The sequence below is a fragment of the Ochotona curzoniae genome, unplaced genomic scaffold (assembly GCF_017591425.1).
Source record: "Ochotona curzoniae isolate NIBS_2020 unplaced genomic scaffold, NIBS_Ocur_1.0 scaffold_4701, whole genome shotgun sequence".
Classification (NCBI taxonomy): Eukaryota; Metazoa; Chordata; class Mammalia; order Lagomorpha; family Ochotonidae; genus Ochotona; species Ochotona curzoniae.
Genome location: NW_024467122.1, coordinates 73,867,201 through 73,884,073, shown reverse-complemented (window position 1 = coordinate 73,884,073; position 16,873 = coordinate 73,867,201). Strand labels below are relative to the sequence as shown.

General features: G+C 46.5%; 1 protein-coding gene across 2 annotated transcripts in view; it reads right to left on the bottom strand.

Annotated features, from left to right (window-relative positions):
* Positions 1–201: 201 nt before the first annotated feature.
* The window catches only part of LOC121149123 (treslin-like), a 38,498-nt gene continuing 21,826 nt past the window's right edge, over positions 202–16,873 (bottom strand). For both annotated transcript variants that reach the window (XM_040969578.1, XM_040969577.1), the window contains exons 12-22: positions 16,534–16,773; positions 15,580–15,676; positions 13,154–13,211; positions 12,864–13,004; positions 8,860–8,950; positions 8,239–8,297; positions 6,080–6,215; positions 5,226–5,385; positions 1,732–3,796; positions 1,496–1,621; positions 202–751 (exon numbers count right to left, since the gene is read on the bottom strand). In XM_040969578.1, coding sequence (XP_040825512.1) covers positions 639–751; positions 1,496–1,621; positions 1,732–3,796; positions 5,226–5,385; positions 6,080–6,215; positions 8,239–8,297; positions 8,860–8,950; positions 12,864–13,004; positions 13,154–13,211; positions 15,580–15,676; positions 16,534–16,773 — 3,286 coding nt within the window. In that variant the 3' untranslated portion in view covers positions 202–638. The remainder of the gene's footprint in view (positions 752–1,495; positions 1,622–1,731; positions 3,797–5,225; positions 5,386–6,079; positions 6,216–8,238; positions 8,298–8,859; positions 8,951–12,863; positions 13,005–13,153; positions 13,212–15,579; positions 15,677–16,533; positions 16,774–16,873) is intronic.

Genomic DNA, 16,873 nt, shown 5'->3' with positions numbered 1-16,873 from the left:
AGCTCTCAATTTGCTGTCCCAGACCCTGGCCCACAGCCAGCAGTAGGCTGGCTGCTGTGCCATGGGGCACCCCAGGTGGGAACCTCCAGCAGCATGCTGGTCATAGCAGACATGGGACAGGACAGTACCTGAACATGAATGCTCTAGGGCACAGCCAGAGATGGGGTTGCTGTGGAAACTTTTGGAGCTGGCCTGAGTCCGTTAACCCCAGGATGGAGCAGGGCACAGAGAAGCACTGGACTCTATTCAGAAATGAGGGGATCAGAAATGCACTCTGCTGCCCAGTGCTGTCTTCAGCTTTGTCTCTGCCCCAGTAGAAGCCTCACACAGCGCGGCTCTTTCTCAATCAGGCACAGGGGTTTCCCTGAGCTCCCAACCGAGGATTCCACCCATTCCTTATCTGGCTTCCTGCTTCTCAACAGCCTGCGCATCAGCCTTGGCTAGTTTCTCCTCGTTTTTTGAGCTTTTTCAGTTCGATAAAGCCCTGGTTGCTACTGTTTCTGAACAAACCGTTAGGGTTCCTTTGTGGTGTGAGTGTGGGTCCCCAACATGTCCGGAAGAATCATGCTCAGAGCATGGCTCTGGTCAAGTTCTGTAGTGTCTGCAGTCCTAGGCCCTCCAACCAGACTCCTCCCTAGCTAGCTAATGAGCTTCTTCCGTGTGTAAGTTCTGCCGATGGGGCGTCTCCTGGAGAATGCTTGGCTGGAGGGAGAGTCTTTGGCAGTGGAGAGAAATACGTCTGAGTCCTCATCTAGGGAAAAGCAGAGTGAATGAGGACTGAGTGCAAGACAGAGGGAGAGGGCTACATTTAGGCACGGACCAGGAGTACCCTCGCCAACAGTACTGCCAGAGGTGTGGTCATCCCCCAGAAACGTCAGCCATGCTTCCTGAGCTTCTGTACGAATGCACAGTGCTGGGGATGGAGCCTTCTACCTAATGCATCACACATTCTTTTAGGTCTTAGGTCTGATGTTATTTTACCTGATTTCTATCAGGTCCTGAGAGAAGAAACCTTCCAGAGGCCACCCTCCTCCTGTGCTCTCCCACAGCGTGGCTGACCGGGAAACAGCCACATAGGGTGGTGCATGGGGCAGGGGGTGGCAGAGCCAGGCTGCCTACTGCAGCTGGCACCATCTACTGAGTGTGCATGGACATGTAGGTGTAAACCGTGGGTGATGGCTGGCCCAAAACACAGCAGCTGTCTAGTATGCCACCCAGAACCATAGAGCTTCGTGTGTGGCAGGCAGCGCTCGGCCCTCTGCCGACCCCTAGTAGACTGGCATTCAGCAGGACCTGGAGGGGCTGTCTGATGCACAGTCCTTCTAAGGCAGTGTCTGGGAATGGCATGTCACATGCTGGCAAAAAACCATCTATCCTACCTGACCCATGCCTGGTGCTCCCCCTCAAATCCATTTGCCTGGCAACTCAGAACTAACTTGAGGGAGCCCCTCCCTCATCCCAGGAGCGAAGTCTCCAGACCCATAAAACAAGTTACCTCTGGTGTCTCTAGCCTGAGAGGATGATGTCTTCCCCTGGAAGAGCAGCGGAGACTGGGTCAGGGCCTGGAGACCACTGGCAGAGAGGCAGCTGCGTGTGGTGTAGCACGGAGGCGGGGTGGAACCTATGGAGATGCCAATGTGTCAGGGCAGCCTCACATAGCCCAGGAAGTGAGCTCAGGCCATCCCAAGGAGCAACCACAAGCCTCCTTGCCCCACATGGAAACAAACTCACCAGTAACAAACACTTCATCATCCCCTGTGGAGGGCAGCAGTCGCCCACTGCAGGCCGGAGACCTCTCTTCACGCTGGCCCAACACTGAGTCTCCTCGGGAACCAGCACAGACTCTCTTGGTTTCATACTCCACTTCTTCCTCTGCAGACAGGAGTCTCTTCCTGGAACCCAGCCCAAACTGTCCCCAGGAGGCAGCTTCCTCAGCCTTGGGCATACTGTCCCCCGGGGGCGACTGGTCTGGCAGCTGACACACTCCCTCGAGCTCAAAGTCCCCCAAGATGGAAGTCCTGTGTGGGCTGAGTTCAACACCCCGCCCCTTTCCTTCAGGTTCCGGTAGTAGCAGGCCCCCAGGAATTTCTGCACCAACCTCACTCCTGCCAGCCGAGGTACCAGTGCTGCAGTCCACTGCCCTCTTCCTTCGGGGCCAGTCCTTAATTGTGTCAGGAGTTGTCTTCCCACTGTGCTTGGGGGATGGTGTCCAAGGAACCCCGACATCAGTTTGAAATGGGGAGGGAGTGCTAGAGGGGCAGTGGGTGGGAGTACAGGACTGGCAGATGTAGGTTTGGCCCCCGCCCTTGCCAGGTGTGCTGTGTGAGGGTCGGAGGCAAGGCGGGGACATGTAGGTGGACTCGGGCTTGTGAGAGGACCTGCTGGTCCTGGGCACGCTGGGGCCTGAGCTCTCCTCTCCCAGAGCACTCTCTTCCTTTCTCAGGGACTCAGCTTCCAACAAAGAGCCAGGTTCCATCTTCTTAATCCGAAGCTTTGGAAGGCCGGAAGCTTGCATCTCTAGCTCTACCTCGAAGGCTTGTGGGCTGGCAGCAGCTTCCAGATGCTTAGCTGAGGCCTGCGGCTGCTGCTCATGTGCTATGGCCTGGCGCTGCCGCCGGTCGGCTGTGCAACGCAGGCCATAGCATGATGTCAGAGAGCAGGGCCCAGAGGAAGGGAGGGTTGGAGGAGCCCCAGGGTCCAATACATGTGGCCTCTCGTCAGCTGCTGAGGTCTGCAGCCCCTCACCTTCGTGCCCTGAGGAGGCAACACTCTGCAAGCCATCACTGCCATGACGATCAGCTTCCTCCAGGGAGAGACACTCTGTGTTGCTGGAGGACCTGGGCCAGCCACTCCCAAAGCCACCGCCCGGAGAACTCTGTCCCGTAGATGGAGACTGAGGACAGAGCCTCACTTCCTTCTGGCCCCTTCTCAAGTCTGTGACAGATGCCAGGGAGTGCATGCCCACCCCAGGGGCTGTGTGGACAGCAGGCTGGCCCTGTAGGGAGTCTCCCTGTAAGGAAGTCTTCCAGCACTGCCTCCCAGTGTCAGAGGGTTGGGGAGCTGGGGTATTAGAGGCAGTTGCCTGGGAGGCTCTGTGAGGAGTCAAGAGGCCAGGAGAGGATGGCCAAGCTGGGGGCTCCTTCTGGTCCTGTTCTCCAGGGGAAGGAGATGCTGTAGTTTTCCTAAACAGACTCTTCTGGGAGCCATCCCGGAAAGGCAAGTGGAACTGTTTCTGTGGAGTAACGGGTGGGGAAGAATCTGTGGCTGCCTTTGATAACCCCTCTGGGGTGCCGACAGTGCTGTCCTTGGAGTTTTGCACTGCTTCCCCCAAGTGAGATGATCCTGGGCTGTGTTTCGGGGTCTGAGGTGAGTCCACGCAGGCAGCTGCTCTCTGCGGTGTTCTGAAAGAGGGTCTGCTGGGGGTTGCATAGGAGCTTCTGGGCGGGGTGCTGGATGGAGTTGGGGGTGCTGGATGGGGGGCACTCTTGGGACTGGAAGTCATGAAATATGGCCAAGTACAGCTGGGCTGAGTGCCTGGCCTCACGGGCGTTCTTGGTGATTGTGCTTCCAGACAAGAGGCTGCTTCCGGAGCAGCCCCTCTGGACCTCCAGGGACCACAGCCCTGTGGGGACTCTCCAGGGGACTTCTGAGCAATAGCTTGCTTTGCAGGTGTTTTTTCTGCAGGCGGCGTTTGCAGTCCCTCAGGAGCACATGGTGGAGTCTGTGGTGTGCGTGGGAATCTTCTAGGTGTGGTTTTGGCAAAGCTTGGAGACTTCTGGTATCTCTTTTTAGGAGTCTGAAGAGAAAAATATTTCAGTGTTTGAATATTCTAACTCCCGATTTTCTAAAGAAGCACTGCAGCAATGTTGAAGGTCAACCAAAGGCAGGATCAGAAGGTGGAAACATCAAGGAGTGGCCCAGTTTCCTTCTGCAGAATACGACCAGATTTTCTAGGACCAAGTACTGGATCCAATATTAGCTGCTTCTCCAAAGAAAAGCTGCCATACTTTGTACTCTAAGGCTAGACTCTACTTTGCCTGCGACTATCATAATTACTCCCTAACTCTTGCCAACACATCACTAAACACTTATTCCCTGCCAGGCAGTGTTTGCTAGGGTTGGAGTTGGGGACAGGAAGGGGTTAACAGATGCAGAAGACACAGCAGCAAAGATAAAATTTCAGAGAAAACAAAATGATTCCTTTCCGTCTCTCTCTTACACACACATACACAAATGCACTTGAAGCATCAATAGCGAGGAAGTCAAGCGTGGATCTCTCGTGGAGAACCTTGCTGGACTGTGTCAGGACACAGACAGGAATGATCATGTGGCCAAGGCCTTAACAGGGCCAGGCACGGGCATTCTGGAGCACAGGGAGGCTGTCTAACCCAGCAGGGGCAAGGCAGGGAAGGAGTTCTGAGGAACCAACGTCGGCTGGAAAAGCTGAGGAGAGGGACCGTAGGCACAGGAAACAGGAATCAAAGCACAAGTGTGAGAAGCCGTGGCTGCACGCAGTCTGACATACCGGGCGGGCGAAGTGGAGGCAGGGCGGGCTGAGGCCAGCCAGGCTGGCAGGGACAGACCACGGGGGGAGGACAAGGCTCTCAGTTGTAATAGGGCCATGTTTTCCAAGCGCTTGCTGAGTCCTTGCATCCTCCCCCTGGCTCTGAGCAACTTGCTGAGTTTCCAAACAAAGATCGATAACTTTCAACATGGCTCATTTCAGAAAACCTTAGAAAACCTTGCATTTACAGGCTGGAAGGTCGTGAAACTTTAGGCAAAGGATATGTTGGACATTTCAGAGAAACATGAGGATTGTTTCAGAAAGATCACCCAGATCTCTGGGGAGGTGAGCTGCGGAGGAAAGGCTGTTGCAATGTTCTAGCACAACTGAACAAAGGCAGAGTTCAGGGGTGGGGAAGAGGGGTGGATCCGAGAAGGGCTGAGCAAATGGGCAGGACTGGATCAACTGGCCATGCTCAGGGGAGGGAGCAGCCAGGGATCACGGGTGGAGGTACGGGTCAGAAAGACGTGCGTGTAATGTGTAACAGGCATGTGCAGACAGGATCATGTGTGTCTCCTCAACATTATCTAGGCCAAGCCTGACAGTTTAAGCTCCCAAAACCTAGTCTCTTGTGGCTCTCCCCAGCCACCCACACTGTACTCTGCCTCTGACGTTTCTGTGTTCCTTGAGAACAGTGCCAGAGCGTTACAGACACTGATACCTGATAAGTCGCAGGCATCTCAGACCCAGTCACGTTTCCTGAAGACCTGCGAGTTCGGGCTGAGCTCTTTTCTGACGATGATCTGAACACCTCAGACACTGCCCCAAAAAGAAGCCTTTTGGGAGATCGAATACTTTGGACTGGAGAATTTCCTCTTTGGCCTACAAATCAAAAATAGCACATATTTCATTCCCTTTCAACTCCTGCTCTCCCAAACAGGAAAGGCAACAATGAGAGACACCTTCCTAAAATTTACATACTAACCCCGGCCCCTGTGTTAGGAAATGGAGATAATTAATTTATAAATATAAAATATGCATCTATTAGCCAAGTTAATCAAGGAAATGAAGAACACAGCTTCCACTGGGACTCTCATGTGTAGTACTCCTGTCATAGGAAGAAGATTCTAGCAATTTCCTTTAAAAAAAAATGATTAATTTGAACAACAGAGATAGAGTTGTCCAGACAAGAATATTTCATCCACTCACTCACTTTCCAAATGGTTCCAACAACCAGGCCAAAGACAGGAACACAGAACGGTTATCTGGGTCTCCCAATGAAGGGCAGGCAGCAGCCCAAGCACTTGAGCTGTCATCTGCAGGGAGCTGGATTGAACATGAAATAGCCGGAACTCCAAAATGGATGCAAGTATTGCAAGTAGTAGTTTAACGTACTGCACCACAATGGCAGCCCTGGCGATTTCTTTTGAGTGAGCAACCTACAGTGAGTGCTGGGGACCAGTTTGTAGAAATCCAATGTATATGACCATTTTTCACCATCAGGAAATGTCCTGTTCTGAGCTTCCTCTCCCACTGGTCAGTGAGGACCAGTGAAGACAAGCAGGCCTGCAGCCTTCTGCCTTACCTTGCTGAAACGAGTGGACTCTTTGTATGCTTCGAGACTTTGGTTGAGACACAGAATAGAAGGATCCAGAATTTGTCCTGCTAAATGACAACTGCTTGATTCGAGGACTCCTTCTCAAATTTAGCTCTGCAAAACCAGAACTGCAGTCAGTCAGCAGGAAAAACAACAAGCTGTCAGATATTTCATACCCAAGACGTTCCCTTCAAGAGACTTGTGTGTGTGTCTCTAAAACAGCTAAGTGCTTTGATATGTGTTCCTGGCAAGGTGTAAAAGCCACGGACTCACTGAACTATCTCCCTTCAAAAGTTTTCAGCCCGATGTGGGGTGGGGAAAAAAAACCACATCTGTACAGTGCCTTATAGCAAACATTTGCAAGTTAGGATTAATATATGTGTTTTATATACATTTGTCTAGAAATAAGAGTGGTAGAGTTCACGTGTGAGTTTTGTGATTACAAATGACTTGTGTGTGGAAGGTAGAGTGACAGAGACAGTCAGAGAGCTTCCATCTGCCTGTTTACTCCCCCAAAAGCCTGCAACAGCCAGAGTGGTGTCAGGCCAAAGTGAGAGGCTGGGAACCGAATCCAGGTTTCCCGCATGGGCAGCAGGGACCCGGGTACTTAAGCCATCATCTATTGTCTACTAGGGTTTGCATTGCAGCATTGGCAGAAAGCTGCAATTGAAAGCCAGAACTTGAATCCAGAGACTCTTATTTATTTATTTATTAAGATTTATTTTATTGGAAAGGCAGATTTACAGAGAGGAGAGACAGAAAAATCTTGTACCCACTGGCTCACTCCCTAAGTGTCCACAACAACCAGAAATGAGCAGATCTGAAGCCAGGAGCCTGCTCTGGGCCTCCCATACGGGTGCAGGGTCCCAAAGCTTTGGGCCATCCTTAGCTGCTTTCTCAGGCCACAAGCAGGGAGCTGAGTGGGAAGAGCAGCAGCTGGAACATAAACTGGTGCCCAGATGGGATCCAGTGCTTGGAGGAGGAGGATTAATCAATTGAGCCACTGTGCCAGGCTCTAATAAGGAGTGTGGACCTCTCAAGTTGTGTCAACCACTAGGACATACATCCTATCTAATGATATTTGAAATTGTAGCTTTTCTTGTTGATTTTACCACAACAAATATCGATTACTTGAGCAATTTTAAAATGTTAGCTTTCCGGGCTCGGCATGATAGCATAGCAGTTAAAGTCCTTGGCTTGAACATGCCAGGATCCCATATGGGTGCTGGTTCTAATCCCAGTGGCCCCGCTTCCCACATAGCTCCCAGTCTGTGGCCTGGGAAAACCAGTCAAAGGACAGCTGAAAGCCTTGGGAACCTGCACCCGCATGGGAGACCCAGAAGAAAGTCCTGTCTCCTGGCTTCAGATTGGCTCAGCTCCAGCCATTGCGGCCGCTTGGGGAGTAAACCAGCAGATGGAAGATCTTCCTCCCTCTCTCCTTCTCTCTGTAAAGCTGCCTTTTCAATAAAAAATACATAAATAAATCTAAAAAAAAGTTAGCTTTCCAAAACCTACTTTTCATAACACATACTTTTAAAATAAGTCATAACATTTTGTGTGTAAGAGTGCTTTAGTCTCATCTTAAATCCTATTTCTGGTTCATAAAAACATTTTCTTCAAAATTTCAGTAAATTGTGTAAAGAAACATTCTTATAAAAATACTTGCTGAGCTACATACATAATGCACCGACAGCCAATACAATTTTTATAAAAGATCTTAGGATATTTTATGGTAACAAGTGCTGAAAAGTTTCCACAGAAACAGCAAAAAGTCGGGGAGGGAAGGAAGCAGTGTGAGGTCTGGTAGGCAGGCACAGTGGTACAGTGGGTAAGCTACTGTTTGGGAAACTCACATCCCATATCAAACCCTTATCACAGAGTTTAAGCCATGCTTCCACTTCTGATGCAGTATCCTGGTATGTGCCTAGGAGCCAGGGGCTGATGGCCCGAGTACTTGGGTGTAACCCACTCACGTGAGAAAATGCAATGGTGTTTCTTACTTCAGCCTGGCTTAGCCCTGGCTATTGCAGGCATGTGGGGAATGAATCAGCAAATGGAGGATCTCTGTATCTCTCTCTCTTAGTCAATTTTCCTTCAAATACATAAATAATTGATGGGGGAGAAAAAGTAACCTCACCTTCTCCTTTTTCAGGTGACTCTTCAACAACATCAATATCGGGACCAGGATCAGAAGCCCTCAAGGAAAAATAAGCAAAAATATTCAGTATGCCTCATAATCACTACCCACTAAAGAGAGAGGGAGGGAGGGAGAGGAACTGAGAGAGCGAGCTTTTCGTCCAACAAGGAAACAAAGATCACAGGGTTTGATGATGCCAGTACCAGTGGAAGTGGTAAGGAACAAAATGTTGGGCCACCTTTGCAGCACAGTATTGCTGCCATCCGCCAGTAGCCCACATGGGCCCTGGTCTGTCTCTGGGAACTCAGGGGTAAGGGGCCACCTTCCCCAAGTCAGCACATGGATGATGGAGTTACAAAGTGTGGGATATGCACTTAATGCAACACTACTCAGCAAACACAGGGAGGAAGGGCTGATGCCCCAGCAACACAAATCAATCACAGCAGGTGCAGGAGGCCAGATATGACATGTCCTGCTTGGTTCTCCTGCTCTTCTTGAGACTATAGGATGCTGACGGGTGAAGAGCAACACAGCTAACAATGAAGTCACGACGGTCAGAAGGGCAACGGAACCCACAAGATGGTGAGCAAGGAGGGATGCGAGGACCAGGATATCACTCACCTGCCCTTGATCTGTCTGTGCAGCAGCCTTCTGGAGATCTGCTTATGTACTGGAGTCTCAGCCACACTCTTGGTCAGTAATTTGTGATAACCTAAAAGCAAAAAAGAGCTTAAATTGTAATTTTCACCTCACCTTCCCAAGAAGCATTTTTAACTCCCTCCCCAGCTGGAGTGGGTGCATTAACAGAACTCAGTCAACGCATCAGAACAATTTACTAGCACTGCCAAGGTGAACAAAATAAGCCAATGTGAAAATATCATAAAATTACTTCTCTAATAAGCAATTCTGAGAAAACAAAAACTGCACAATTGTCAAGATTAACACAGCCATCCAACTAAATATACTTTTTTTATGTCTATGATGAAATGAAATAAAATACATGAGAATGCTGAGAAGTCACACAAACATTAATACAATAATCCAGCTCAGTACAAAATTTCTTTGTATAGGCGACAGGCCAATCTTGGAAGGAATGGGTTAAAGTGAGTTAAGAATGAACAGTAGGGGGCCCGGCACGATAGCACAGTGGTTAAGGTCCTCGCCTTGAATGCTCCAGGATCCCATATGGGCACTGGTTTATGTCCCAGCAGCCCCACTTCGCATCCAGCTCCCTGCGTGTGGCTTGGGAAAGCAGCCAAAGATGGCCCAAAGCCTTGGGACCCTGCACTCGCGTGGGAGACCTGGAGGAGGCTCCAGGCTCCTGGCTTTGGATTGGCTTTACTCTAGCCATTGTGACCACTTGGGGAATGAAATTGTCGGACAGAAAATCTTCCTCTCTGTCTCTCCTCCTCTCTATACATCTGCCTTTCCAATAAAAATAAATAAATCCATAAAAAAAAAAAAAGAATGAATAGCAGGGAACAGCAGAATAAAGATACCTAAGGGGGGCGGAAATAACCTCTTGTATAAAAGGAGCCAGCATATTGGCAAAAATGGATTAAACAACAAAATCACCATTTTAGAACTCTGGAGATGAAGGGCTTACACTAATGGAGGCAGTTAGCAGGGAATGGGCTGAATGTCCTGAAGTCCCCCTGGTCTCTGCTCCCTCTCTATCCTGCAATGGCCTTGAAAACCAGGGTCCAGCAGCCACTGGATGGGCAAGGAGCACCCCCAATGCCATTCCCACCTGCCTGGTAGCTCCATGGGAATCCCCAAGATTTAAAGGGATGGGAACACGACTGCTCTTCTGCCCCACCTTTGGAGTCATTTAGGATCTTAGGTTACTGATGGGTCACAGAGTCCACAGACAGACATCAGAGGTCACACACACAATATAGAAATGGCACACATGGACAGCTGCAGCCCCCAAGAAGCGAAAGTCAAAAACCTTTGAGGGGTTAAAGGATCAGATTTCCATGGTCACCACAACAAAATATACCCAATAGCTAGTTCTCAATAGAAAACAACAATGCATAAAAAGAAACTATAGCCCATTTATTAAAAAAAAAACAAAAGACAAACAAACAAACAAAAAACAAAAACAAAACCAGAAAGCATCCCTAGGGAAGATTACACAATGAAATTATTAACTAAAGGTATTAAATTGCTTTTCTAAATATGCACAACAAAGTCAAAATACAATTTACTAGAGGGATTCAACACCTTGAAAATGTCCTATATCTGATGAAAGACATCAACTCACATGTCCAAAAAGCTCAATTAGCTCCAAACAACAGACACTGAAAGATACACTTAAAAGTGAAACCATCAGAAGCCATAGATGAAGAGTTCTAGAAAGCCAGCAACGGAGAAGCTGTCCAGTAAGATTAATAGCTGGTTTCTTATCAGAAATGTTAGAGGCCAGAAGGCATATTTAAAGGGCTACATGAAAAAGGGCTGCAATAAGAACTCTAGCTCCTTTAATAAAACACATAAAGACATTCCCAGATAAATAAAGTGAACCCATCACCAGTACGTCTGCCCTACAAGGAAAGTTATGAGTGTGTTTCAGGCAAACACGAAAGGATGGGACTGGCTGAGGCACAGCCCTCGGAGTGCTGCCCGGGACGTTTGCACTCCATATGGAAGTGCTTACGTTTGAGTCCTCACTCTGCTTCCGATGTGACTTTCTGCCAATGTGTACCCCATGAGGTCCCTGGTCCCTGACATGGGGGATCCAGAGGGAATTCTGGGCTCTTTGCTCTGCCCAGTAAGGCTATTGGGCATTTGAGGTGTGGATCTCTAGGTCTGTCTTTATCTCTGACACCACATCTTTCAAAAACATTAAAACAAGCAATATGAAAAGACACTAGACAGTCATAAAAACAAGTGAAGAACACAACTTGAAGCCATTAGAAGAAAATAGCAAAGAACTAGCAAAGGTAGTTAAATATAAAAGGCAATTTTATACTGCTTTCAAGTTGCAAAAATTTTCCTATTTGATTTAAAAGGCAAATTTGTAAAATAATTCTGTATTAATAGACACAATGTGTAAATATATAATCTATGACAATAATAAATGTTTATCATTGCAGAAATACAATGTAGCAGTATTTATAGCTACATAAAGTATATAGAAATACATATTGGATATAATATATAATATATGATTAAAACTAAGTTGGTTTTATTCAAACTAAAAATCAGTTAAATGTAATGATAGAGAAATTGAAACAAAAAGCTATAATACATGAGAAATAAAATGGCAGAATACAGTCCTTGGTCATTACAAGTAGATTAAATGTTACAGCTAAAACACAGAAATTGGCAGAATGAAATAAAAATATATCACCCAACAATATGTTGTTTAGATTCAGTTTAGATAGAGATGCAGAGGTTCAAAGTGAAGAAAAAGCAAGATAATCTGCAAAAAGGAGCCAGTGGTCCCCTCATTGCAAGACTCCAGTCAAACGTAGTTACTAAAGACAAAATACATTACTCATTACTAACAGTTCATTCATCAAGAATATAAAATAATGCATACCTGATAGAACTGATATATGAATCAAAATCTAAACAGAACTAGGGAGGAGCAGAGAACTCACCAGTAACAGTTGGAGATCTAAATATTCCTTTCCAGTGACAATTGGAAATACGCAGAACAATAAGTACAACTAAACATAAGACCCAAAAGGAACCATAAACTACTTATCACACATAATAAAATACACATCTACAGTAAACTTTGCCCAATAAGAGCAGAGCACATATACTTCCCAAGCACACATGGGTTACTCTCCAGGAAAGACCAAATGTAAAGTCGTAAAACAAATCTTAACAGGGCTCGGCAGCGTGGCCTAGTGGCTAAAGTCCTCGCCTTGAATGCACCGGGATCCCATATGGGTGCCAGTTCTAATCCCAGCAGCTCCACTTCCCATCCAGCTCCCTGCTTGTGGCCTAGGAAAGCAGTTGAGGATGGCTCAAAGCCTTGGGACCCTGCACCCATGTGGGAGACCTGGAAGAAGTTCCTGGCTCCTGGCTTCAGATCGCCATAGCATCGGCCATTGCGCTCACTTGGGGAGTGAATCATCAGATGGAAGATCTTCCTCTCTGTCTCTCCTCCTTTCTGTATATCTGACTTTCCAATAAAAATAAATAAATCTTTAAAAACAAAAACAAATCTTAACAAACTTGAGAAGATGTGAAACAGAAAACAATTAACCAAAGGGAACGTGGGAAATTTACAAATACTTGAATACTAACGCACTACTATATAACCAATGAGACATAGAAGAAACACAAAGAGAAAATATTTTGAAATGACAAAATGGATCCAGCTATTCTAGTGTTTAGAGAAGAATTTATGGCTATTAGTACCCTTATCAGAAAAGAAAGGTCTCAAATCAGTAACTTGCCCTTATGTTGAACAACTAGAAAAAGAACAGACCAAAACCCATGGCAGGTAGAGGGAAGGAATCAAGATCAGAAAAACAGAAAATTCAATGAAAGGAAAACTGGGTTCACTGTAAGGAAGAACAAGAGCTTGAAGTAACTAAACCAAGCACAAGGGGAACAGTGCTGTCCTCACAGAAGGAGCACCAGCCCTCCAACACGGTAGGTACCTTTGGTCTTTCTCTCCACTTTATCCCCCAGACCATCCACAACAGACACGGAATGGCTTCTGGGCAATCCCCGCTTCAGAGATCTCTTTGAGGGAGAAAGCATTTCCTGGTTGAAGAGATTTCTTCGAACCTTGGTCACTTCTGAAAACACAAAAGTTATCACCGATAAAACAGAGGCTGTGATACAAAGAAGCTGCATTTATTATTAAGTGTTCCTTAAGCAGTACTTTTCCACATTGTATTAAAACCAACCTCACGGATGATGCACACACTGAGAAAACAGAGCTTACCTTGTCCTGTATCCTTCCTTGTCTGCGGAGGCTGCTGAGGGTCAGCACATGTGTTCTCCTGGAAGACGGGAAAATCCAGTAGGAAACATTTAGAAAGACATTCACTGAGAATAAATAATAAAAATTCTACACAGAACCAAGAGAAATAGTAAAACACACAAAAACAGGTTCCAAAGACACTGTTACACTATAATTGTACAAGAAACACCATAAATGCCCATAAAGAGTGAAATAAATGATATCTCTCTCCAGTGTGGACATCAAGGAAGGAGAGTCACTGGCGCAGCGCAGGGGATTATGCCACCACTTGTTTTGCCAGCATCCCATATGATTGCCAGGTCAAGTGTTGGCTACGTCACTATTTTTAAATAAGATTTATTTACTTTACTTGATGGAATTACACAGGGAGAGAGAGGGAAGGATCTTCCACTTGCTGGTTCACTCTCCAAGGAGCTGGCCAGTTTGAAGCTGAGAGTCAGCAACTTCCTCTTGGTTTCCTACCTGGGTACAGGGTCCCAAAACTTTGGGCCATCCTCTACTGCTTTCCCAGGCCACAAGTAGGGAGAAGGATGGGAAATGGACACAAACAAGTGGCTCACTTGGGATCCTGGCACATGCACAGCAAGGATTTAGCCACCAAGCCATCGTGTCAGGTCCAAGTAATGATTTCTAAAGAATAGGGCCCGGCACAATAGCCATAGAGCTAAAATCCTCGCCTTACAACATACTGGGATCCCATATGGGCGCTGGTTCTAATTCTGGTGGTCCCGCTTTCCATCCAGCTCTCTGCTTGTGGCTTGTGAAAGCAGTTGAAGATAGCCCAAACCTTGGGACCCTGCACCCATGTGGGTGATCCAGAAGAGGCTCCGGGCTCCTGGCTTTGGATCAGCACAGCTCTGGCCAATACGGTCACTTGGGGAGTTAATCAATGGAAGGAAGATCTTCCTCTTGGTCTCTCCTCTATGTATATCTGACTTTCCAATAAAAATAATAAAAACAAATCTTAAAAAAAAAGAATAGATGAAGGATACTCTAACGTTTAACTTCATGTGACTTTAACTTATGATGATTGTATATAATGTACATAATACCCTTTATCCCCCATGCTCTCCCAAAAAGTGGGGAAATCGCAAACTAGAGAGCAACTACACCCAGGAACATCTTTGGAACAAACTGCTCTACTAGCTACCATAAGAACAGATTTAAGAGTCTAAACAGGAACCAGTGCCATGATGTAGACCACTAATCCTCCATTTGTGGTGCCAGCATTCACCTATCCCTGCTAATAGCCCAGGAAAGCAGCAGAAGACGGCCCAAGTGCTTGGGACCCTGCACCCAAAAGAAGCTCCCAGCTCTGGCTTCAGATTAGCTGAACTCCAGCTGTTGCAGCTACTTGGGGAGTGAACCAACAGATGGAAAACAGATCTCTCTTTGTCTCTCCTTCCTCCTCTATAAATCTGGTTCTCCAAAAAATAAAATAAAATAAATAAATCTTAAAAAAAAAGTTTAAAACCCGAATCTATCTAAACAAGGGAATGTATGTGAATTTGCCATTGTAATCATTGGAAGAATGAGCTAGTGACACAAAGCCAAGATCTCGCTGCTAGGAAACACTATATGATAGTTCTTAGTTGCTGAGGGAAATTACAATTACAACAACATTTGATACATTAGAGTTCTTCATCCAGGAATTTGTGAGCTATAGCATATAGAACAAAAGGGCTACTCCTTGTTTCTGAAAGTGTCACACGAAAGGACCAGTCATGCCCATTAGTGTGTATGTGGCCTTTAGCTAATTGCTTCCCCACAGTTTTAACCGAAGTTAAACCCTCAATCTCAGTAAATCTTTTTTTTTTTTTAAAGATTTCTATGGGAATGGCAGACATATATAGAGAAAAGGAGACAGAGATCATCCACCTGCTAGTTTATTCCCCAAGTGGCTGCAAAGGCTGGAGCTGAGCTGATCCGAAGCCAGGAGCCAGCAGCTTCTTCTGGGTATCCAATAAAGGTGTAGGGTCCCAAGGCCTTGTTCTGTCCTCTACTGCTTTCCCAGGCCACAAGCAGGGAGCTGGATAGGAAGTAGGGCTGCCGGGACACAAACTGGCACCCATATGGGATCCCAGTAAGTGCACAGTGAGGATTTTAGCTGCTAGGCTACCACGGCAGGCCCATAAAAACTTACCCTTAAAAACATAACATACTGAGAAGTACTTCCTGTTAGGCAACCACAGTCCTATTACAATCATTATTTCAATGATCTTTTCACTTAAAATTTTATGAAAATTACTCGATCCTATTTTTGTTATCTTCCAAAGTCTATTTCTAGAAAGCAGAGATACTGTTTCTCATTCCCGTTTATTATGTCAACTAAAGCTGGAAGGAGTAACAGTGCTAGTGCCATTTCTCATCTACAGGAGACTACTTACATTTTTTGTAGCTCTCTTGGACATTTTGGGAATTTCAATTTGTCGAAGATTCTGTGAAACCTCTGCAATGCTTTTATGTCTTATTAGTGCATTTTTCCTTTTAAAAACAGAAAGACACAGTCAAGACACACTAGCTAGAGGCTGCAGGTAGATAAAAGGCTTCTTCTCAGGTGCTGAAGATCCCAGGAGGATGCTAGGAGGGGCTCTGTGACCTGCAGCATAAATGCCACACACTCCCTAGACAACACAGGGAATGTCAGATGCTGCTCGTTAACTCCACAGAAGGGCAACCACCAATTCAATACACAGAATGGACAAAGACAACTGGACTTTGTCAGAACTGACGCAGAGTACAGATAATTTACCTGACTCCATGAGCTTCCTGGGTAACTATGCTGATCCTTTAGAGGACTCAAAGATATTCCACTAATAGCTTAACCATCTGGTCCTTCCAGCTAACAACTTTCTCTTATCTACGATACTGATGCTGCCAAGGTGGTAAAGAAGGAAGCTGTCTTGGCCAGCATTGAGGCTTAATGGGTTAACCTGCTCCCTACCAGCAACCCATAGGAGCATGGATTTAACTCCTGGCTGCTCCACTTCCAATCCAGCACTCTCCTAATTTGCTGGGAAAGCAGCGAAGGGTAACCTGAGAGTTTGGGCCCCTGACACTCATGTAGGAGACCTGGATGGAGCTCCTGGTTAAGCCTGGCCCCCGCCCCACCTGAGCATTGTGGTTTATTTAGGAAGTAAAGCAATATACAGATTATCTGTCTCTCTCCCTGACCCCTCTCCGAAGCTTCACGTACTTTTTTTTCCCTTTTAATGTTAAAAATAAGTTCCAAGGAGTGCTAGAAAAGCCTAGGGAACACTGTAAAATGCAGTGAGAGGAAGTACCTCTCCTGTACCTGCCCCTCCATCAGGATTATAAAATACATAAAATTTATGATTTACCTTCTCTTCTTGGCTGATCTGGTTCGCAGCTCCTCCAATTGGTCTGACTCAGTGCTGCCCAACACTGATGGATGAGCACTTGGCAGAAGAGGCAAAGAACGAAGTGGTGATTGGATTTCTTGTGTCATGGAGTCATCACTGAAAAAATCTGTGGGAAGGACACGAGCCAGCTTCTGAGGAATCATAAACCCAAGGCTGTTGTAAAGATTTCCTAGTGTCTTTGGGATAGAGTCAATATACCTGTGGAATAGATGGGTTAAATGTGGAATAGAAAGTTACCATCTCACCCACGCCACTCCGTTTATCATGCAGCATTCTAATAGTCCTGACAATACCATCA